The sequence below is a fragment of the Cynocephalus volans genome, chromosome X (assembly GCF_027409185.1).
Source record: "Cynocephalus volans isolate mCynVol1 chromosome X, mCynVol1.pri, whole genome shotgun sequence".
NCBI lineage: Eukaryota > Metazoa > Chordata > Mammalia > Dermoptera > Cynocephalidae > Cynocephalus > Cynocephalus volans.
In genome coordinates, this window is record NC_084478.1 from 83,884,819 (window position 1) to 83,908,695 (window position 23,877).

Here is a 23,877-nt window from a genome sequence, read left to right on the forward strand (position 1 = left end):
GCCACTGCAGGAAGTACCCCGGACTCTCCTGAGCTGGGGCAGTGGGGGCTGAGGGCCTCAGCCACAATCCCCCTGGCACCAACCAGCCCAGCGATGACCATCGAGCCCCCGCAGGAAGCACCCTGGGCTCCTGAGCTGGGGCAGTGTGGGGCCAAAGGCCGTGGCCATTCCTGACACCCCAAACCCAGCCCAACGATGACCACCGAGCCACTGCAAGAAATGCCTTGGGCTCCTGAGCCAGGGTGGTGGGGGGGTGAGGGCTTCAGCCAAACACCCCTGACATCTACACCCAGCCCAGCAGTGAGCAAGCCACTGCTGGAAGCCCCCTGGTCTCCCCTGCAGGAATGAGGGGGGTGCCACAGGCATCAGCCACACCCCTCTTCCTTCTCCTTCTCCCACCCTATTTCCTTCCCCTTTCCCCTCTCCCCCTCCCCCCAACTGCTCCACACATCATAGAATGAAAAAATATATTAATAAACAAAAGATAAAAGAGATAAAATAAACCATGTCATTAATTAAAAAAACTAACTCAAAAATGTTGCAGGACATAAAATCAATATGCAAAAATCAATTGTGTTTGTATACACTAATAATAAACATTATGAAATGAAAATTAAGAAAGCAATCCCATTTACAATTGTATCAAAGGGAATAAAACACTCAGTAATAAACTTAACCAGGGAGAAGAAAGACTTTTAACACGGAAAACTATAAAACATTGCTTAAAGATATTGAAGAAAACACAAATAAATGGAATGACATTCTATGTTCATGAACTGAAAGACTTTATTTCGTTAAAATGTCCACACAACACATACCAATCTACAGATTCAATGCAATCCCTATCAAAATCCCAACGGTATTTTTTGCAGAATCAGGAAAATAAAAATCCTAAATTTCATATGGAATCTCAAGGGACCTCACATAGCCAAAACAATCTTGAAAAAGAACAAAGTTGGAAGCCCCATACATCCTGATTTCAAAACATATTACAAAGTTACAATAATCAAAACAGTGTGGTACTGGCATAAAGACATATAGACCAATGGAACAGAATAGAGAGCCCAGGAATAAACCCTCATGCGTATGTTCAAATGATCTTTACAAGGGTGCCAAGAACACACAATGGGGAAAGGACAGTATGATGGTTTGAATGTCCTCTCCAAATCTCATGTTGAAGGGCTGGCTGGTTTGCTCAGTTGGTGAGAGCATGGTGCTGAAAACACCAAGGTCCAAGGTCCAGGGTTTGATCCCTGTACCAGCCAGCTGTCAAAAAAAAAAAAAAAAAAAAAATCTCATGTTGAAACTTAATCCCTATTTTAACAGTACTAAGAGGGTGGGAAATGGTAGGGTATTTGTAACGTAGGACTTGTAAGAGTTTATTTTATCATGAGGGCTATGCCTTCATGAATGGACTGATCTATGCATGAATTAATGGGTTATCATGGGAGTTGACTGGTGGCTTTATAAGGAGAAGAGAGCACATGAACATGCTCTTACTCTCTTGCCTTGTAATGCCCTGCCCTGCCTTGGGACTCTACAGAAAGCCCCCACCAGGAAGAAGGCCCGCACCAGATTTGTCCCCTTGACCTTGGACTTCCCAGCCTCCCAAACTGTAAGAAATAAATTCCATTTCTTTATAAATTACCCAGTTTCAGGTATTCTGTTATAAGCAATAGAAAATGAACTAAGAGTCTCTTCAATGAACTGTTCTGGAAAAAATGAATATCCACATGCAAAAGAATAAAGTTGGGCTTTTATCTTATACCATGTATAAAACTTGAAATGGATTAAAGACTAAATGTAAGACCTAAAACTATTAAACTCCTAGAAGAAAACATATGGGAAAGCTTACTGACACTGGATTTGGCAATGATTTCTTGGATATGACATCAAAAGCACAGGCAACAAAAGTAAAAATAAACAAATGGAAATAACATTAAACTTAAAAACTTCTGCACACCAAAGGAGACAATGAACAGAGAGAAGACATCCACAGAATGAGAGAAAATATTTGCAAATCTCTGATAAGAAATTAATACCCAGAATATATAAAGAACTTCTACAATAAAAAAATCAAATAACCCAACTAAAAAATGGGCAAAGGACTTGCATAGACATTTTTCCAAAGACAGACAAATGGCCAAAAAGCATATGAATAGATGCTCAACATCATTAGAGAAATGTATATTGAAACCACAATGAGATACTATTTCACACCCAATAGGATGGCTATCATCAAAAACAACCCCAGAAAATAATAAGAGTTGACAAGAACGTGGATAAATTGAAACCCTTGTGTATTGAATTGCTGGTGAGAATATAAAATGGTGCCATGGCTGTGGAAAATGCTATGGTAGTTCCTCAAAAAGTTAAAAATAGAATTACTATATGACCCTGCCATTCCACTTCTGAGTATATACTCAAAAATAATTAAAAGCAGGAACTCAAATAGAGATTTGTACACTGATGTTCATAGCAGCATTATTCGCAATAGCCAAAATGTGAAAGCAACCCAAGTGTCCACCAACAGATGAATAGACAAACAAAATGTATATATGCATACAGTAGAATATTACTCAGCCTTAAAAAAGGAAGGAAATTCTGACATATGCTAAAACATGGATGGAAGACATTATGCTAAGTAAAATGCACCAGACACAAAAAGACAACTACTGCATGATTCCATTTATATGAGGTACCTGGAATAATCAAATTCATCAAGACAGAAAGCAGAATGCTTGTTGCCAGGGGCTGGGGGAAACGAGCTATAGGGAGTTAGTGGTTAATGGGTACAAAGTATCAGTTTGGGAAGATGAAAAGGTTCTGGACAAAGACAGTGGCTATGGTTGCACAATAATGTAAATATACTTAATGTCATGAAACTGTACATTTAAAAATAAAGTGGTTAATTTTATGTTATGTAAATTTAACCACAATAAAAAGAACCACCACCACCACAGCCCTCCCCCAATTCCAACATATGAAAACTTATTGGATGCTGTGAATGCTGTGTTCAGAGGTAAAGTTATAGCACTAAATGCCTATATTAAAAAGAAAGTTCTCAAACCAATAAACTACCTTTACATCTTAAGGAACTAGAAAAAGAAGAGCAAACTAAACCCAAAGCTAGCAGAAGGAAGGAAATAATAAAGGCTCAAGTGGGATAAATGAAATAGAGAATAACAGAATAGAGAAAAAACAAAACAAAACAAAAGTTGGTTCTTTGAAAATATCAACAAAATTGACAAACCTTTAGCTAGGCTGACAAAGAAAAAGAGAGAGGGCAAAAATAACTCAAATCAGAAGTGAAGGTGGGATATTGATACTGACCTTACAGAAATAATAAGGATGAACAACTATATGCCAACAAATTAGATAACCTAGATAAAATGGACAAACTCCTGGAATACAATTTACCAAACACAAATTATTTCAAGAAGAAATAGAAAATATGAACAAGAGACTGAATCAATAATAATAATAATAATAATAATAATAAAAACCACAACAAAGTCCTAGACACAGATGGTTTCATTACCAAACATTGAGGGAAATAACTTCAATCCTTTGCAAAGTCTCCCCAAAAAATTAAAAGAGGGAATATTTCCTATCTCATTCCATGAGGCTAGCATTATCCAGATACCAAAGCCAGATAAAGACATAAGAAAAAAAACTACACACCAATACCCCTTATGAATATAGATGTAAAAATCCTCAACAAAATACCAGCAAACTGAATCCAAAAGTACAGTAAAAGGATTATACACCATGACCAAGTGAGATGTGTTCTAGGAATGCAAAGGTGGATCAACATAAGAAAACCAATCAATATAATATTCCATATAAATAAACTGAAGGAAAAAAATACAATCCTCTCAACTGATTCAGAAAAAGCACTTGACAAACCCAATTCCCTTTTGTGATAAAAACACTCAGAAAACTAAGAATATAAGGGAACTTCCTTAACATGATAAAGGCATTTATGAAAAAAGCACAGCTAACATCATACTCAATGATGAAAGACTGAAAGTGTTCCCCTTAAGATCAGAAAGAAGACATGGACAACCACTTTCACTACTGCTATTCAATACCGTACTAGAAGTTCTAGCTGTAGCAATTACTCAAGAAAAAGAAGAAAAGAGGAAAAAGAAAAAAGTCAGAAGACTCATGCTTCCCGATTTCAAAGTCTACTAAAAAGCTACAGCAATTGAAACTGTGTTATAGACATAAGGTTAGACATATAGACCAATGGAAAAAAATTGAGAGTCCAGAAGTAAACCCATACAGCTATGGTCAATTGATTTTTGACAAGAGTATCAAGACCAACTGATAGTTTGGACGTGTTGTCTCCCCAGACTCATGTGGAAATCTGATCCCCAATGTGACAGTGTTGGGAGCTGTTTGAGTCATGGGGGTGGATCCCTCATGAATGGATTAATGCTCTCCCTGGGGGTTGAGGGTAGTGAGTAAGTTCTTGCTTTATTAGTTCCATGAGAGCTGGTTGTTTAAAAGACTGGCGCCTCCCCCCTCTCTCTCTTGCTTCTTCTCACCATGTGATCTGCTTGCATGCTGTGAGTAGAAGCAGTCTGAGACCCATGCCAGATGTAGCTGTCCCAGAATCGTAAGCCAAATAAAAAACTCTGTTCTTTATAAATTACCCAGTCTCAGGTATTCCGTTATACCAACACAAAATGGCCTAATACACTATCTTCCACCCTTTCCATGAGGAAAGAACAGTCTCTTCAACAAATGGTGCTGGGACAACTGAACACCCACATGCAAAAAAAATGAAGCTGGACTCTTATCTGTAATCATATAAAAAATTAAATCAAAATGAATCAATGACCTAAATACAAGAGTTAAAACCATAAGATTCTTAGAAGAAAATATAGGGGGATATCCTCATGATCTCAGATTTTGCAATGTTAACAAACACATAAAAGGATTCTCAACATCATTAGTCATTAGGGAAATGCAAATCGAAACCATAATAAGGTACCAACTCACACCCACTAGGATGGCTGTACTAAAAAATAAAAACTAACAAACAGAAAATAAGAGGGGTCACCAGGAATGTTGATGTGCAGTGCCATTTCTCATCAGCGTCCATGTACAACTCTGTATTTCCGAGAAACCCCTGTTCCTGCCCTGCGGCCTTTCAATACTCCCCTACTGCATCCTTCCTTAGGATGCTGAATTGGTGCCTTCAGAACCCTGCCTCTGTGCCACCTCCCCTTTTGGAGTCTCTGAAAGTCTCTCTGTACACTGCTGGTAGGAATACAAAATGGTTAAGCTGTTGTGGTAAGCAGTTTGGCAGTTCTTCTAAAAGTTAGAGAATTACCATATAACACTGTAATTCCACTCCTAGGTATATACACAAAAGAATCAAAAACAGGTACTCAAATAACGACATGGACATGCTTGTTTATAACAGCACTATTCACAATAGTCAAAAGGTTTGATACAGCCTAAATATCCTCACTGGATGAATGGATTAAAAACCTGTGGTAGCTCCCCACTCCCTGGACCTGAAGAGGAGCACCAGCGCGCACACCCCGGCCTACACCAAGGTGAGCCCAGCAGAACCGTGTGGCTAGAGGTGACCCCTCCCCACTACCTGGACCCAGAGGGGAGTGCCAGCCTGTGCGCCCTGGCCCATGCCGAGGTGAGCCCAGCAGAACCACGCGGCTAGAGGCAATCTCTCCCCACTCCCAAAACCAGAGGGGAGCAACAGCCCACATGCGCCAGCCTGCACCAAGGTGAGCCCAGCAGAACCGTGCAGCTAGAGGTGACCCCTCCTCACTCCCTGGACCTGGAGGGGAGCACAAGCCCATGCACTCCAGCCCACACTGAGGTGAGCCCAGCAGAACTGCGTGGCTAGAGGCGACCCCTTCCCCCTCCTTGGACCCGGGAGTGCCAGCCTGTGTGCCCCAGCCTGCACCAAGGTGAGTCCAGCAGAACCACATGGCACTAACGACTCATTTGACAACCACGGATTCTGGAACAGGACCCAAGTTTGTTTAACCCAAGGTTGTATGACCCAAGGTTGTCATAACCACCACCACACCTACTGTCAAGCAAAGAAAATTCACCACCACAGCAGCAACCAGGGCCATGCCATAGCCAACCTCAGTGTAATAGAAGAAGCAAACCCTCTACCAAATGACCAAACGTTGATGAAAAAATACTAGAAGTACAAACAAGCAAGAAGAAATGACACCACTGAAAGAATACAGTAATGCTCCAAAGTCAGACTCCATGGAATAGGAAATCCTTGAAATGTCTGGAAAAGAATTCCAAGCAATGATCTTAAGAAAACTTGAAGAAATAAAAGAAGACTCAATAAGAGAACACAATGAAACAAGAAAAAATATCCAGAGTATGAAGGAAAAATCTTTTACAAAGAGATTAGTACCTTAAAAAAGAGTGTAGCAGAACTTCTAGGAATGAAAGATTCACTCAGTGAAATAAAAAACAACTGAAAAAGACACAACAAAAAAAGAAAATTATAGGCCAATATACCTGATGAACCTAGATGCTAAAATCCTCAACAAAACACTAGCAATCAGAATACAGCAACATATTTAAAAAATTATACAGTATGATCAACTGGGATTCATCCCAGGGATGCAAGGATGGTTCAACATATGAAAGTCAATAAATGTGATACATCACATCAACAAACTCAAAGATGCTGAAAAAGCATTTGACAAAATTCAACATCTCCTCACGATAAAGACTCAACAAATTAGGTATAGAAGGAAAATATCTCAACACAATAAAAGCCATTTATGAAAAGCCCACCGCCAGTATCATTTTGAATGGGGAAAAACTAAGGGCCTTTCCCTTAAGAACAGGAACAAGACAAGGACGCCCACTCTCACCACTTCTATTTAACATAGAACTGGAGGTACTAGCCAGAGCAACCAGACAAGAGAAAGAAATAAAGGGAATCCAGATTGGAAAAGATGAAGTCAAACTTTCTCTATTTGCAGATGACATGATACTACATATAGAAAAACTATATCCTATATATAGAAAAACCTAAAGATTCTATCAAAAAACGAGATCTGGTTAATAACTTCAGTAACATTGCAGGATACAAAATAAATGTCCTCAAATCGGTAACATTTATATACTCAAATAATGAATTAACAGAAAGAGAAATAAAGAAAGTAAGCCCATTTACAATTGCCACAAAAAAAATAAGATACCTACAGATCAATTTAACCAAGGAGGTGAAAATCCTCTACAATGAGAACCACAAACCACTTCTGAAAGAAATTAAAGAAGACATAAAAAGATGGAAAGATATTCCATGCTATGGATTGGAAGAATTAACATTGTGAAAATGTCTATACTACCCAAAGCGATCTGCAGATTCAATGCAATCCCCATCAAAATACCAATGACATTCTTCACAGAGACGGAAAAAACAATCCTACCTTTCACACGGAACAACAAAAGACTCCAAATAGCCAAAGCAATCCTGAGCAAAAAAAATAAAGCCAGAGGCATAACTCCACCTGACTTCAAACTATATTACAAAGCTATTATAACCAAAACAGCATGGTACTGGTATAAAAATAGACATTCAGACCAGTGGAGTAGAATTGAGAACCCAGAAATCACCCCTCAGGCTTACTGCCATCTGATATTGAACAGAGGCAACAAAAATCTACATTGGGGAAAAGACTGCCTCTTCAGCAAGTGGTGCTGGGAAAACTGTTTAGCCATATGCCAAAAAATAAAACTAGATATGCATCTCTCACCATACACTAAAATCACTTCAAAATGGATTAAAGACTTAAGTATAAGACCTGAAACTGTAAAATTACTAAGGTAAAATATAGGTGAAACACTTCAGCAACTAGGTCTGGGCACAGGCTTTATGAACATGAGCCTGAATGCACAAGCAGCAAAACAAAAAATAAAGAAATGTGACTATATCAAGCTAAAAAGTTTCTGCACAGCAAAGGAAACAATCAAGAGAATGAAACAACCTAGAGTGGGAGAAAATTTTTGCTAACTATGCATCCGACAAGGGATTAATATCCAGATAATACATAGAACTCAAGCAATTATACAGTAAAAAAAACAAATAACTCACGTGAAAAATGAGTAAAGGAGCTGAACAGACATTTTTCAAAGGAAGACATACAAATGGCCAACAGGTACATGAAAAAATGCTCAACATAACTAGTCATCAGGGAAATACAAATTAAAACTACATGAGATATCACCTCACCCCAGGTAGGCTGGCTATAATCAAAAAGATGGTAAATAACAAATGCTGGTGAGGGTGTGGAGAGAAGGGAACACTCCTACACTGTTGGTGGGACTGTAAATTAATATAACCACCATGGAAAACAATGTGGAAGTTTCTCAAACAACTACAGATAGATCTTCCATACGATCCAGCAGTCCCTCTTCTGGGTATATACTCAGAGGATGGAAATCATCATGTCGAAGGGATACCTGCACTCCCATGTTCATCGCAGCTGTGTTCACAATAGCCAAGACATGGAACCAACCTAAATGTACATCAATGGATGATTGCATGAGGAAACTGTGGTATATATACACCATGGAATACTACTCTGCCATAAAAAAGAATGAAATACTCCCATTTGCAACAACATGGATGAACCTGGAGAAACTTATGTTGAGTGAAATAAGCAAAGCACAGAGGGATAAATACTGTATGTGGTCACTCATATGTAGGAGCTAAGAGAGAAAGACGGAAGGAAAGAAACACCACAGTAGTGTGTTGGTCTTACAGAGGCAGGGAACATTCCTAGGGCTACAGAGTGGAAAGGGGAGGAAAGGCGGGGGGAGGGAGGTTGGGGAATAATTGGGTGGGGGACATGGGGCACAAAAGTAATTTCTGGTAATGGGTATACTGCCAGTATGAATCTGGCCCTCACATCATGGGTATGAGGGGTGACAATTAGCTTTGTATCTCATGAATATTCATAACAAAAAAAGATAAAATTTTTAAAAAGTATAATTAACTCGTACTCATTACCAGCTTCAATAAATATTAATTCATGAAAAAATAAAATTAAATTAAGTTAAAAAAATAAAAAACTGTAGTACATATGTACACATAAAAAGAAATATTATTCAGCCACAAAAAAGGAATGAAATACTGATGTGTGTTACAACGTGGATGAACCTCTGAAACATGCTAAGTGAAAGAAACCAGAGACAAAAGTTCATACGTTATATGATTTCATTTATATGAAATATCCAGAACAGATAAATCCATACACAGGATGCACACTGGTTTTGCCAGGGGCTGAGGGGGAAATGGGAATGGGGAGAAACTGGTCAACAGGTGAGGAGTTTTACTTTGGAGTGACAGATATGATTTGGAACTAGATAGAAGTGGTGGTTGCACTACATTGTGAATTTATTAAATGTCACTGAATTGTTCACTTTAAAATGGTTAATTTTATATTATGAAAATTTTACCTCAGTGCTTTTAAAAAAGTAATGTATGACAGAATTACATCTATCAAAAGCATTTAATCAGAAGTAACAAATGAAAAGTCAGACACATTTCTGAAGATGCAGAGTTTATCAAATAATCACAATTTTTTCCACAAAAACTATTTTAAAAAGTAATGCTCTCACTCCCTTTTAGAGTAAACAGTCTCATAGGTCTTATGTGAAATTAATGCTTAACACTGCTAATTGTAAAGCTTATTAAATTTTATTAGTGAAGCCAGTAAATGCACTTTTTTTGTGGATATTGGCAGTCCCCAGAAATTAAGAACTGATTATGATTAAAAAATGTATGGTTACCTAGCAACCAGATCCTGGTTTCTAAATACTATTTTCCAGTAAAAGGTACCGGAAAAAAGGCTTGGAGAAAAGGCCAATTTCAGGGCAAGGGCAGAGAAATTATAAGATGAACCTGGAACACTGTGTGATGTCAGAAAGTAAAGAAGTGCTCACAATAGGAAGGGGGCATGTCCAAAGGACACAGGAGCCACCCTGAAGAAGCTCCCAATGGCCCAAAGCTGGAACAACAGAGTAACAAAAGAAATAATGAGCGTATTGGAATATAACTCATAAAATATAGTTTATTAACATCTGTGGGTCCATCCTGGTATAAGTAAGTAAACTATTAAGGAGAAGGCACAGCTCTTCTTTACAGAAGAATTTCTTTTTTTTTTTTTTTTTTTGACCGGTAAGGGGATCGTAACTCTTGGCACACTGTGGTCCGCACCATGCTCAGCCAGTGAGCACACTGGCCATACTTATATAGGATCCAAACTCACGGCCTCGGTGCTACCAGCACTGCACTCTCCCGAGTGAGCCACGGGGCCGGCCCCTTACAGAAGAATTTCAATTAACAAATGCAGAAGGAATGAGGGGAACAGAAAAATGTAATTAGGCAAACACCACAGTAATAACTGTAGACATGATCTACTGATGCATGCTAAAATTAGATGGTGAAAGTTAAGGAGGAAACATATTTGCATACTTAAAGAATCTTCCCAAAGGTGTTTTTTAATTACAAAGGAAAAAATAGTACTTTTCTATGGAGAAACCCAGTAGACACCACCTTCACCAAGCAATAGACATTAACATCACCAGTAATAAGATGTATCAACATCACGTACCACCTGATATGATGTACTGAGAAGGTCACAACATGTCTTGCTAGTTAAGACACTATTATATGGCTTCTACTCCCATCCACATCACACTGAAACTTTATCAGGAATACAAACTGAGCTACTAACTGCCAAATTCAATAGCACTTTACATATTCATCTTACATACCCTCTCTGTGGCATAACACTATTGATGACCCCCACCTTTCTGAAACACTCTCCTCCCCGGGTTTCTAGCACACCAATCTATCCCATTCTTTAACCTTTCTGCCATTGCTGATTCTCCTTTTTGGACTATTCTTCCTTTCAGTACTGGTAACCTCAGGAGTTTGTTCCTTAGCCCTCTATTTTTTCTCGTTCTATATAGTCTCCAGAAGTTATCCACAACTACTAAAAAACAAACACACACTTCCAAGATAATGATTCTCAAACTTTACCTCAAGCCCAGACCTCATATATTAGACATTTTCACCATGATGTCTCATAGGCAGCTGAAACTCCACATAACCCAAATTGAACTCACCACTTTCTCCATCTTCTCTAACCTCCCAAATTTGTTTCTTCCTATCTTAGTTAACAGCATTGCTATCCACCCAGCTGCCAGATACCTGGGAGCTATTTTATACTCTTTTCTTCTTTCCCCTCTGTATCAAACCACTCACTAACTCCTGTCAACTTTACCTCCTAAATACCTCTATAACCACTGTCATAGCCTTAGTTGAGGCCACCATCCCTTTTCTCCAGTATTGCTATAAACCCTTTATGTTTCATCCAAATCAAATGTCTCCCTACCTCCAATCTTGTCCACTTCCAGTCCACTTTCCAAACTGTAACTTTTCAAAGAAAACATGGTATTTATTATTTCTTGCCCTAAAAGACCCTTTCTCCATTCATCCACCAGGCGAACATCTGCCTACAAGCCTTTAATACTCATTTATAAATTCTCTATCTGGAAAGTCTTCCCTGTCCCCTCTAGACTGAAGGTGGTTCCCCTCCTCTGGGCTCCCATAACATCTTGCACACAGCTCTATGAAAGCACTTACCATACCTTATTTGAATTGTTGGTTTACCTATCTGTTTTTCTTCTCTAAATCATGATTTCCTGGAGGGCAAGGCTATGTCTTGTTCATAGTTGTAGCCCCAGTGCCTAGTACAATGTCTTCCATATGGCAGGTTCCCAATAAATATTTGTTAAAAGACTGGCTGAAGATGATGGTGGCATGTTCTTTTTGTAAATGTAGAGCTATTGTTATGTGGTGATAAACTCTAGAAACAAAACATAGTATGATTTTCCTACTGTTGTATGTATGACAATATTCTAAGAACTCCTTTGAAAGATAGTTTTACAGTAGATTTATTTAAATAGATTTACTCTAGCTATTCATGAAAGCAACAGATTATATATGCACAAAGGGTTAACTAAATAGGATGTCATATTCATCAGTGCAAGTTGTGAAAAGTAAAGTCAGCAGATAAAGGGGAAAGAGATTAGTCAAAAGACCTGCATTTTAGTTTCAGTTCTGTCACTAATTAGCTAGGGTATAAGTAGACTGCTTGAGAAGCACTCAAAACAGAAGCAATGATGGTAGCCTAACCATATGAGCTGTATAGGCGGTCCTCGTAAAATCCATTACCAAAGATTTTGTTTTATTATAGAACCATGATAAGCCAAAATAGCAAGGACAAAATTTAGAGTACTTTACAATTCACAAAGTACAAAAAGGCTGGCTGGTTAGCTCAGTTGGTTAGAGCGCTGGCTTATAACACCAAGATCATGGGTTCAGATCCACATACCAGCCAGCTGCCAAAAAAAAAAAAAAAAAAAAAAAAGGCCTACAAAGCACTTTCACATATATCATTTTCACTCGATTCTCCCCAGAACTGTGGAAAATGTGGGTAAGGTAAATCTTATTCAAATACCCATTTTATAGTCTAAAAACACTGAGACTGAGGTAAAGTAACTAAGACAAAGTGATACTCTCCTGCTTCACAACCTTGTCCTCTTTCCATGATACAAGAATGCTTGGTGACAAATCCTGACTAATCTACTTCATGACAGGCAGAATAGGCCCTTATCATTTCTCTCCTATATAACTTCAATATCCTCCTGACGTCCCTATCTCTCTCCAATCCCTGTCCATTTCTAATCTATCCTTCAAACTACAGCCAGAATCAAATTCCTAAAATAAATTTGATAATGTAATCCCCTACTTAGAATAAGCTGACCATGTCCAATAGAATTTTCTGTGATGATGGAAATGTTCTATACCTATGTGGTCAAATACAATAGCCACTTAGTCACATGTGGCTATTGATCACTTGGATTCTAGTGTGACTAAGCTACTAAATTTTTAATTTTATTTAACTTTAATTAATTTTAATTGAAATTTAAATAGCTACATGTGGCTAATATCCACTGTATTAGATGGTAAAGCTCTAAGCAATAGGAATTCTTTATTTATTTTTCCTGATCCTGGTGAAAACAATTGAATAAATAAGTAGAGGCAGGAAGAAGTGAAATTTTCAAGCATTTTGCAAATGGAAAACACTATAAAAATATTAGCTGATATTATAAGTATAGGTTATACTGAAATGTTAGTATAGCTGCCTTCTTTTTTTTTTTTTTTTTTTTTGCTTCTCTGTATTTCCTAATTTTTCAGTAGTGGGTTTGTACTGTTTTGGTAATTTTTTAAAATATAAGAATTTGATTTTGAGATAAGAAATATAAGTATAAATAGCTCTTTATTAGGCAGAATCAAGTATGCAGAATGCCTATGTTACATACCAGGAGACGAAACTACTGAAATGAAGGAGAAACACCAGAACTTAATCTTCAAAGAATCTTTCAATTCCCCAATAAAGTAACAACCAAAATTGGTTAAATCTAAAAGCAACAGAATACTTCCAGAAAAGTCTCTTAAACATATTTAAAAACCTTTTTACATTACACAAAATAATTGAGTCATATACGGGGATGTTAAAATGCATTACTAGTAGACAAAACAAATCAGACTTTAAATAAATGAACATATTAATACAACCTTTTCAAACAGGCCAGTTCACCAACTGAAAAGCTTAAGCATGAAATTTTTCTCATTGTGAAAACAAGTATATCTATGTCCAGGTATCCATAGGAGCAAGTGAAAATTCCTTTTTATTGAACACCAGTTTAAGGTGTAGAGACCACTTAAGTTTATAAGCAGGGATGTGACATGATAAAAGTTATACTTTAGGAAGAATAATCTGAATGTGTTGTGTGGTTAGGTTGGAAGGGTAAGTCCCTGGAAGCAAAAGCAATGAGGGCCGAAAATTAGGGCAGAACTGAGGGACCAAATAGCTATTGCTACTACAATAAAATGTTCACCTACCTCACAGGATTACTGTGAAGAACAAATCACAATCATATAAGAAACCTGAAAAATATATTTACTCACTAGTGATAAATCCCACAAGGGAGTCAAAAGAGAACAGATGAGGACTTTAGATTTTAGGAAAGGAAGGAGAAACCCAAACAACAAAAGTATCACCTTTTGCAGGCAACTAAATGTATACCTATTAAAATTACTAAAATCTTAAATAATGAACAGACCTAATTTTGGTAAAGACTGAATACCACGGGAGAAAATGCTTATGAGTAAAAAGAAATAGAATTTAAAATTATCTCAATGTGAAAAGTATGTACATATAAGAACAAAGACTCAAAGGGAAAATAAAACTTTACTTAAGAGGTGGGATTGTAGATATTTTTATGTTCTTCTTAGATGTGGTTTTGTACAATTAAAAAAGGGAAAATGTAAAGTATAAGGATCATATACATAACAGACAATTTTGCCTCTATCATATACCTTATTTTATAATATAGGAAACAGCATACTTCTCTTTGAAAAACCAGAAAGTTAAAAATACTGTATTTACCATTTAATCAAAATTTTGATGCAGGCTTCCATTCCATTTCTACCCCCACGACAAGTGAGCTTAAATCTTACCACTGGCTACTCAGGAGCTCCATTAGAGACTCATCAGTCTGCAATATTATATTTATCGGGGATTCTTAAGTGGGAGGAGGTACTTTTTGATCCTCCTGAAATTGCATACAAAATGAATTACGTGTACATGTGCATTTTTCTAGGAAGAGGGTCCATGGCTTTCGTCAGATTCTCAAAAGGCCTAGTTCTAAAACAAAGTTTAGAAACACTGTTATGAACTTTTCTTCTTCTTCCTAACCTTCTTAGCTAATTCAAACGGCAGAGTCATGGCTTAGACTATTTCTGAATGAGGAATCCTCTGAATTCTTCTTCTTGACCGCCAGTGCCACTTTCTACTAGACCTTTATATTTCCATTCCTTATCATTTACAGCCCACATAAGCTTCATCTTTACTGACAACATTCATAGCACTGCTGCTACTCTTTACCACACTTAGAATCTTCCTAGATGACTTCAGAACCTAGCTTACTTTATCCTCCACTCTACTTCCATCTCCCCAACACTAGCAAAAACTAACTCATCATCAATCTCAATTTTTCTACTCCTACTCTTAGATCTACAAGTACTACGAGAAGAACAATACAAATTCGTCCTGTTAAAAATTCATGTGAACTTAAACTTAGCCTATGCTGCTCCTGTAATAATACTACTAGTAATAAACTAGGCTCACAAAGTAGAGGTACTATATACAAAGAGCCAGTCCCAATAGACTAGTCAAGAAACAAAAGAGGTGGAAAAAAACATAGAGATCTGGTAGTCAAATTTTATTAGTTTACAGAATCTGAAGTCCAAAGGAACAAGCGATCTGTCCAAAATAATTAATAGTAGAAACAGAGCTCAGGTGATCAGGTGTTCTGGCCCAATATTCACTCCTCTACACCAGGTCATGCCCTTTGTACACCAGTTCTTTTATTCTCTTTAACATCTATAAGTCAAAATCCTTTAAATTATCTATGTTTCCTTTACAGTACACTTACTTTCTACTACCTGAAGATACCTTAATAGTATTCAATATCACTCCTTTCTAGCTTATTGGGTAAGAACGATGCTGGGGACAATTAAAAGCCTTATTGAAATCAAGATAGACTATACTGCTTGATAGACTACACAGAGAGTACTCTGTCATTCTCTCATATGAAGAACTACATCAGTTTAGCATATCTTGCTCTTCTCAAAACCAAGCTGGCTGCTTCCCAATAGCTTATATTTTTCTAATCATCGCAAATTAGTTTTTAATGATTTGTTCTACTATCTCCTAACACCAGAGCCAAGACTAGAATCCAACTCTTGTGATTGTTCGTTTACCAATGTTCTTTCTGCTATGAGTTGTGGCCCTGAATGACATAAGTTTAAGTCAGTTCTAGCTTTAAGAAGATACCTAATTAAATTATGATTATTGGTTATTTATTCTGCCCCTTAGAAATTCATTTAAAAAGTCTTTGTCTCCCAATAAAAAGACTATGCCATGGCCTGAATGTTTGTGTCCCCCTCTCCCCCAAATTCCTATGTTGAAACCTTATCACCAATGTGGTGGTATTAAGATGTAGGGTCACTGGGAAGTAATTAGGTCATGAGAGTAGAGCCCTCATGAATGGGATCAGTGTCCTTAAAAAGAGACCCCATAGGGCTGGCCAGACAGCTCAGATGGTTAGAGTGCGGTGTTATAACACCAAGCTCAAGAGATCAGATCCTCATACCAGCCAGCCATAGGGGGGGTGCGGGGAAAAGCTCCTAGAGAGCTGCCTTGTGTCTTCTGCCATGTGAGGACACAGCTAAAAGGTACCATCTGTGAACCAGAGAGCAGGCCCTCACCAGACACTGAACCTACCAGTACCTTGATCTGTGAGAAATAAATTTCTGTCATTCATAAGTCACAGTTTATGGTATTTTGTTATAGCAGCCCAAATGGACTAAGACAGACTATTAATCTAGGAAATTCTTTCTTATATGCACATTCAATCCCTCTTCCTGCAACTGAAGTCCATGCAATTGTATTATAACCTAACATTCCAGATAAGTTCAGGTATCACTGAACTATTAGAAAGACAGCTTTTAAGTTTGTTTAAATAATTATCATTCAGGTACTTTAAATGTCACCGAGTCACTTCTCATCCTTTTCAATTCCATGCTAAATAATCCACTTAAAGACATCGTTATTTTTCCCTGTAAGTTCTGTTTTTCATTTTCTTAGCACATTTTGGGTCTGCGAAGTAATTACTTTGTTGCTAAGTAATTACTGTAGTTTCTTGATATGTATCTTATATTGTGAAACTTAAATGTGAACCAGGATCACTAAAGAGTAGGAGAGTTACTTCCCTAGTGTTGTTATTATATTCTCACTTCAGTTAATATGAAGGACATAATTAAGTGTATAAACATATGCATAACAAATGTACCAGAAGGACATATGAGAGATAAAATGGAAGAAAAACTATTTGATAAAATAATGGCTGAAAACTTCCAAAGTTTATTAAGATGAACAATAACTTACACATCCAGGAAGCTCAACAAACTCCAAGTAGAAAAATGCAAAAAGACAGATACATTATAGTACAAATACTGAAACCCAAAGATGAGGAAAATCTTCAAAGCAAGAGAAAAGAAAAATTCCTTACTAACAAGATTAATAGCTGATTTCTTAGGAGAAACAATGGGGGTCAAAGGCAGTGGGATAACATATTCAAAATGCTCAAGGAAAAACAGGAAAGCAAGAAGCCTATATCCAGCAAAGATACTGTTCAAAAATGAAAGTGAAATAAAGACATTTCCAAACAAACAAAAACTGGGAGAATTTGTTGTTAGCAGAACCTCCTCATGTGACCCCACACTACAATTCAAATTCACACAAAAAATCAAAGAGCATCCAAAAAGGTAATTATGTAATTACAAAAGATAGTATAAATGCACACTTTTTCTACTTTCTTCTTTGAAGTGATTTAAAAGGCAATTGTATAAAATAATTATACCCGTATTATATATGTATATAAATTATTATTGAGCCTATAACATACAGAGATACAATATACTTGCCAATGACATCAAAAAGGAGATGGGATGGAGCACAGATATACTGGGATAAGGAAATGACTCCAGAGTAACTCAAATACACAAGAACAAGTAAAGAGAACCAGAAATGATAAACAGGTTAATATAACAAAAGCTATAAATATATATCTGCCCTCCTTTCTTCTTTCAGCTTCTTTAAAAGACATAAAACTATATAAAGTAATAATTATGAGAAGGTATTATTGGAATAATAACACTTATAGATGTAACATATATAAAAATAAAACAGCAAAGAGAGGGGAAAGGGAACCAGAACTATATGAGTAATATTTCTATATCTCACTAGAATGAAATTATAAAATTATTAGAAGAAAACATATGGGTAAATCTTCATGACCTCAGGTTTGGCAATCAAGTCTTAGATATAACACCAAAAGTATGAGCAACAAAAGAAAAAATAGATAAATCTGACTTCATAAAAATGAAAAACTAACTGGTTAAGATGGTAAAGTTTATGATATGTGTTTTCTACCACAATAAAAAAAAAAAGAAGGAAAAACTTGTGCTTCAAAGGACACTCAAGAAACTAAAAAGATAACTGAATGAGAGAAAATATTCAAAAATCATCTATTTGATAAGAGACTTGTTTCCAAAATATATAAAAAATTCTTACAACTCAAAAATAAAAAGTACAAAAATCCAATTACAACACAGGCAAAGGATCTGAATAGATATTTCTCCAAAGAAGATATACAAATGGCCAATAAGGACATGCTTGACATTTTAGTCATCAAGGAAATATAAATCAAAACCACAATGCGATACCACTTTATACCTACTAGGATGGTCAGAATCAAAGTCAGATAACAACTGTTAGTGAGGATGTGGAGAAATTGGAACCCTCATACACTTTTAAAACCAGTGTGATAGTTCCCTAAACAATTAAACATAGAGTTACTATATGACCTGGCAATTGTACTCCTATGTATATACTCAAAAGAAATGAAAACTTATGTCCACACAAAAACTTGTATGTGGATGTTTATAGCAGCATTATTCATAATAGCCAAAAGGTGGAAACAATCCAAATGTCCATCAATTGATGAGTGCATAAGGAAAAGCTTGTATGGATAGTATAGACACATACTATGAACCATTATTTGGCCATAAAAAGGAGTGAAGTACTTATATGTGCCGTAATATGGATAAACCTGGAAAACATAATGCTAAGCAAAAGAAGTCACAAAAGACCATATTTTATATAATTCCATTCATATGAAATGTCCAGAATAGACAAATATACAGTGACTGAACATAGATTAGAAGTTGCTTAGAGCTGGGGGGTGGGGTGGGGAAGGGGAGGAGTATAGGAAGATGATAGCCAAAGGGTAGAGGGTTTCTTTCTGAGGTGATTGATTGTGGCAACAGTGCTACACATCATTGAATACACTAAAATCCACTGAATTGCATGCTTTAAATGGGCAAATTATACGGTATACAAATAATATCTCAGTAAAAATGTTTAAAAAACAAATGAAAGTGTATGAGCAGTGTCAGCATCAACAGAGTCAAGGACTCTATAAATTTGGATAAAAGGTACTAAGGAGAAACTATATGATGCCTCAGTTTCTATCATTTAAATATTAATAAAATAAGCCCAAAATTCTATCATTCAAAATTCATAAATCTTTTAAATATTAACTAATGTAGTAGAGAGGCAACTGTTTAATAAATCATACAATTTAAATCTCATCATATGAAATCTCCCAATTTTAAGACTAATGTTTATGTTTAAGGTGTTTCCTTTTATTAATAGTTCTCTAGTAATTAATAGGTAAGTATCTTTACAATTTGATAAACATTTATTGTGTGCCTAGTGTCTGTCAAGGTCTTATTTACTCTTATACAATTACCAGACACACAGAAGACAATAAATGAATGAATGGCCTGGAAGGCTATCATTTATCCATATTGGGACTTAGCTTACTCATCTGCAAAATTAGAAGGGCTGGATATAATATTCTCTAAAGCAGCAGTGTCCAACAGAACTTTCCATGTTGTAGTGGATTGAATTATGTCCCCCCAAAACTCACTGAAGCTTGAATTGTGTCCCCAAGTTTTAAGTATAAGAAACTTGGCCCCCACTGTGACTGTTAAAAGGGTTGGAAATCCTATTATGGTAACTGAAAGGCGCAGCCTCGAAGAGGTGATTAGATTGTAGGACCAGACCATAGTTAATGGATTAAAATTGGTGGGCAGGGGTGTGGTTCCGAGGGCTTTAAAAGAAGAGAGAACAGAGTCTGTCTCTCTCTCTCTCTCTCTCTCTCTCTGCTCCCACCATCTTGTAGTGTGAGGCCCCCTCGGCTACTGTCACCACCACCAGATGGACTTTGGACTTCCCAGCCTCAGAAACTGTAAGCAATAAATTTTGTTTTCTTTATAAATCACCCAGTTCCGTAGTATTTTGTTATAAGCAACACAAAACAGACTAATACACATGTTGATTGAATAAATGTTCCATATCTATGCTGTCTGATACAACAGCCACTAGCCACATGTGTCTACTGAGCCCTGTGATTAATGCAACTGAGGAATTAAATTTTTAATTTTAATTTTAATAGTCACATAAAGCTAGTGGCTACCATACTGCACAACACAGCTTGAGGGCACGATCCTGGTGAAAAATACATTTTACAATGCATCCCAGTAATCACATACAAATGGCAGTGTGTATGTATGCATATACACATATGTATATATATACACAAATATACATACGTACATATGTGTATATGTGCATGTGTATATACGTGAATATGTACATATGTATATATGTGTATACATACATAAAAGTTCATAAAAAAATATTTCCCTTAATATGTAAAAAGCACTGATATTTTCTTTTCTTTCCTACTGATTTTCATCTTTAAAAAGTGCTGATCCAACACACTAACATGATTTCATAACACTGCACTAAGGTTCCTTTCAGCTCAAAATACTATGCCATATACTAATGATTGTTCTAAAAGTATGCATTCAATATTTATTTTGTAATCTCAATGACAAATAACAAATTAATCTGCAGATACATCAAATTACATCAACTTTTACTTTCAAAGCTTTATAATCATTCTTTCACCACCCTGTTAAATCAATATTTTTAAAAACGATGCTAAGAGTTCCATGCCTTTAAGAATTAGAAAACAAAGGTAACATCTTTCCCTTATTTTTCACACTTTGAAAATGGTAACCAAAAGAAATGGCAGGATGTAGAGGAGAGAGTAGAGGAAGTAAATTATGGGGATAGCATTCACAGAAAGAAAGCTAAATTTTTATTGCAATCACCTCCTCTTGAAATCCCTACTGACTTCTCCTTTCCCTACAGTCTTCCAGCCTGAGAAAGTCCTACAAATTTTATCTTAACTTCATCTGGCCTACTGGGGGACTATAGAACAAAAATGGTTTCCAAGAGATCATGTGTTACAAACTTTCAACTATAAAATACTTTAAAAACCTTAATAAGGGCCGACCCCGTGGCGCACTCGGGAGAGTGCGGCACTGGGAGCGCAGCAGTGCTCCCTCCGCGGGTTCGGATCCTATATAAGGATGGCCTGTGCGCTCACTGGCTGAGCGCAGTGCGGCCGGTCACAAAAAAATGACAAAAAAAAAACCTTAATAAAACAATCTGGATTTGCTTTTCTAGCCTAATCCTCTACCACTTCCTATCTTGAACTCCTCACTATAACTACATGCATATACAACTGCATAAGTTTAGACAGAACAGTCTAGATTACATAGAGTTCTACAAAAGGTCCATGTTCTCTCTTACCCATGGGCTTTTGCACATGCTATTCCCTCTTTAACTGGCTAATTTCTAATTTTTTCAGGTCTTGGCTTAGATACCAGTTACTCAAGGCAATCTTCTCCACCTTAAGATTAGACTTAATGCCCCTCATGTATACTCTCCCAGTACCTTGTACCTTCCCCATCACTGCACAGTTCTACTGTATTTTAATTGCCCATTTACTTATCTATTTCCCCTATGAGATTTTAAGTTCTTTAAAAACAGCTTACAATTTGTTTTGTGCACTGCTGTAAAGCTGTTCACTAATTATTGAATGAACGAACAAATGAATGAATGAATCTAATTTCACCAGCCTTCCACATGCCTAGTGTCATTCCCTATTCTGTCTGCTTGGAATTTTCTCCCCAGTTCCATTACCAGCTTGATATGCTCTCTATAATCTGGTCATTAACTATCTCTATTTCCTCTGGATGCCTATAGTCCTTACTGTTTACACTATTCATTTGATATTTAACCTACTACTCTGTTTTTAAGTTATTCTTGTAATGCAGGGAGACAATCTCCTTAACTAAACTGTACAATCCTTTAAGTTATAACAGTATGTTTCTCTTGGTACCCCACTATCTAGCACAGTGCTATGTACACAGTAGACATTTGTTCATGAAGAATCAAAATTTAAGAGGTTATTTGCTTCTCATACAAAGCTGACAATATCTTAAAGTGATACTGATGAACAAGTCGTGGCAAACTTTTTGTCAATATATAGGAAGTAAAGATATACTGAAGTACAGCAAGTACAAGTAATTTTTAAAAACTGTTCTTGAGTGAGAGGTAATAATGGACGCAAATATTAAGAACCATAAATTAAGGATAAGTAGCCTTATGGCTTCCAAAGTGACCCGTGCACACAGAACACCACTGTATTTTCAGATCACAGGGCATCGTGTTTATATATGAATTTAGGGCGGTCTGTGTTTTGGAGAGAAAGATAATTATGGTTTTGGCCTATCGAGGAGCACACCTGTCGGCAAGGGAGTTAACTGGTGCCAAATCAATTGCCACTTGCTTATAGGTAGCTTACTGTCATCTTACAGTGCCCTCGAAATTGCTATTTCCAACTGAGTAAAATCTAAACCATAGGCAATTGGTCCCAAATTCCATTACTAACTTAGGAAAGTAGCCCAGTCTTCCCTGCATTTAGAAAGATAAGCAGGCGGGGGATGATGTCTACTCCATCTATTAACGTCAGAGAAAAACTATAAATCCTACGAGAGACTCCAGCACTCCAGGGGCCCTCTGCCCAGAACCTCCCACCCCGTTCCCTCCTGTTGTCCCCAAAGGTTTTCTTCATCCCTTCCTTAAATTACAAACCCTAATTTCCTTCACTTACTGCCGCTCCGAGTTAGCCCTGGCAATATGTCTTCTTGGTGCTCTTTCTGACCCGAAGGCACGAAGGCAACCTTTTCCCTTTAGGTCCCGTTGTCCTTCACCCCACTCTTCTATGTGAACGGCGTCTCACCTGGTAGATTCGAGCGGTTCCCGGGGCGCCGAGCTGATGTGACCTCCACTGAGGATTTGAGCCGCGGACAAAGACCAGAGGCCGGATCAGAATCGCGGAGTGCCGGCACTTTTCGAAAGCAGCCGCCGCGGCTGCCCAACGCCAAGAACGTATCGCGAGCAGCGCCATCTTGAGCGAGGAAAGAGAAGCCGAGAGAAGAGGATTCTGGGATACTGGCGGACTACGTCAGCTACCTTAATATTCTCTCCCCTCCCACTCATTTTCGCATTGCCCGAGACCGGAAATAGCTTACATTTGAAGATTCGGATGTTTGGCGGTATCTTCTTTGTTGTTCTAGGGCTAGGCTTTGTTTTTTACACAACCGGGAATATCGGAGTAACACTTTCTTTTCCTAGGTTTTCCTGATTGAATACAAGATGCCCAGTTAAGTTTGAATTTCAGATAAACAATGAATCATTTTTTAGTGTAAGTATGTCCCAAATATTTCACTTGCTAAATCTGGCAACCACATCTTGTCTGTCATCCCACTCCTCCTTTAACGCCTCTAACTCGATGCCGTGCTCCACTTTGTCCATTTTCCCTATGTATACAGTATTCTTAACTCTCTTGTGCAGTAACGCTTAGGGTAGGTTAAACTACAAAGATTAATTTCCCCTGGGAAGACCCTTGTAAGCACTTTTCCTTTGCTGTTTGTTCTCTTTCGCGCAGACCTTGGGGCAGTTTTCCTTTGGTCTGTTGCTCTTGGGACAGTTACACACTCACCCCACTGACATCCTTACTCTGCTAATTTGCCTCTCTAGCCCTTCTCTTTGGTTTCTGCAGCGTCCCTAATTATTGAAAAACAGCTGGATTGGCTGAGGGATGGTAAAGTGAAAATATATGTAGAGAATAATGTCAAAATATATTTGCAATTATCTGGAAGACTGTATT

At 37.3% G+C, this 23,877-nt stretch overlaps 1 protein-coding gene across 2 annotated transcripts in view; it reads right to left on the reverse strand.

Moving 5' to 3' along the window:
* The window catches only part of ABCB7 (ATP binding cassette subfamily B member 7), a 115,240-nt gene extending 92,125 nt beyond the window's left edge, over positions 1-23,115 (reverse strand). For both annotated transcript variants that reach the window (XM_063083401.1, XM_063083400.1), the window contains exon 1: positions 22,948-23,115. In XM_063083401.1, the coding sequence (XP_062939471.1) occupies positions 22,948-23,115 (168 nt within the window). The remainder of the gene's footprint in view (positions 1-22,947) is intronic.
* Between the last annotated feature and the right edge of the window lie 762 nt (positions 23,116-23,877).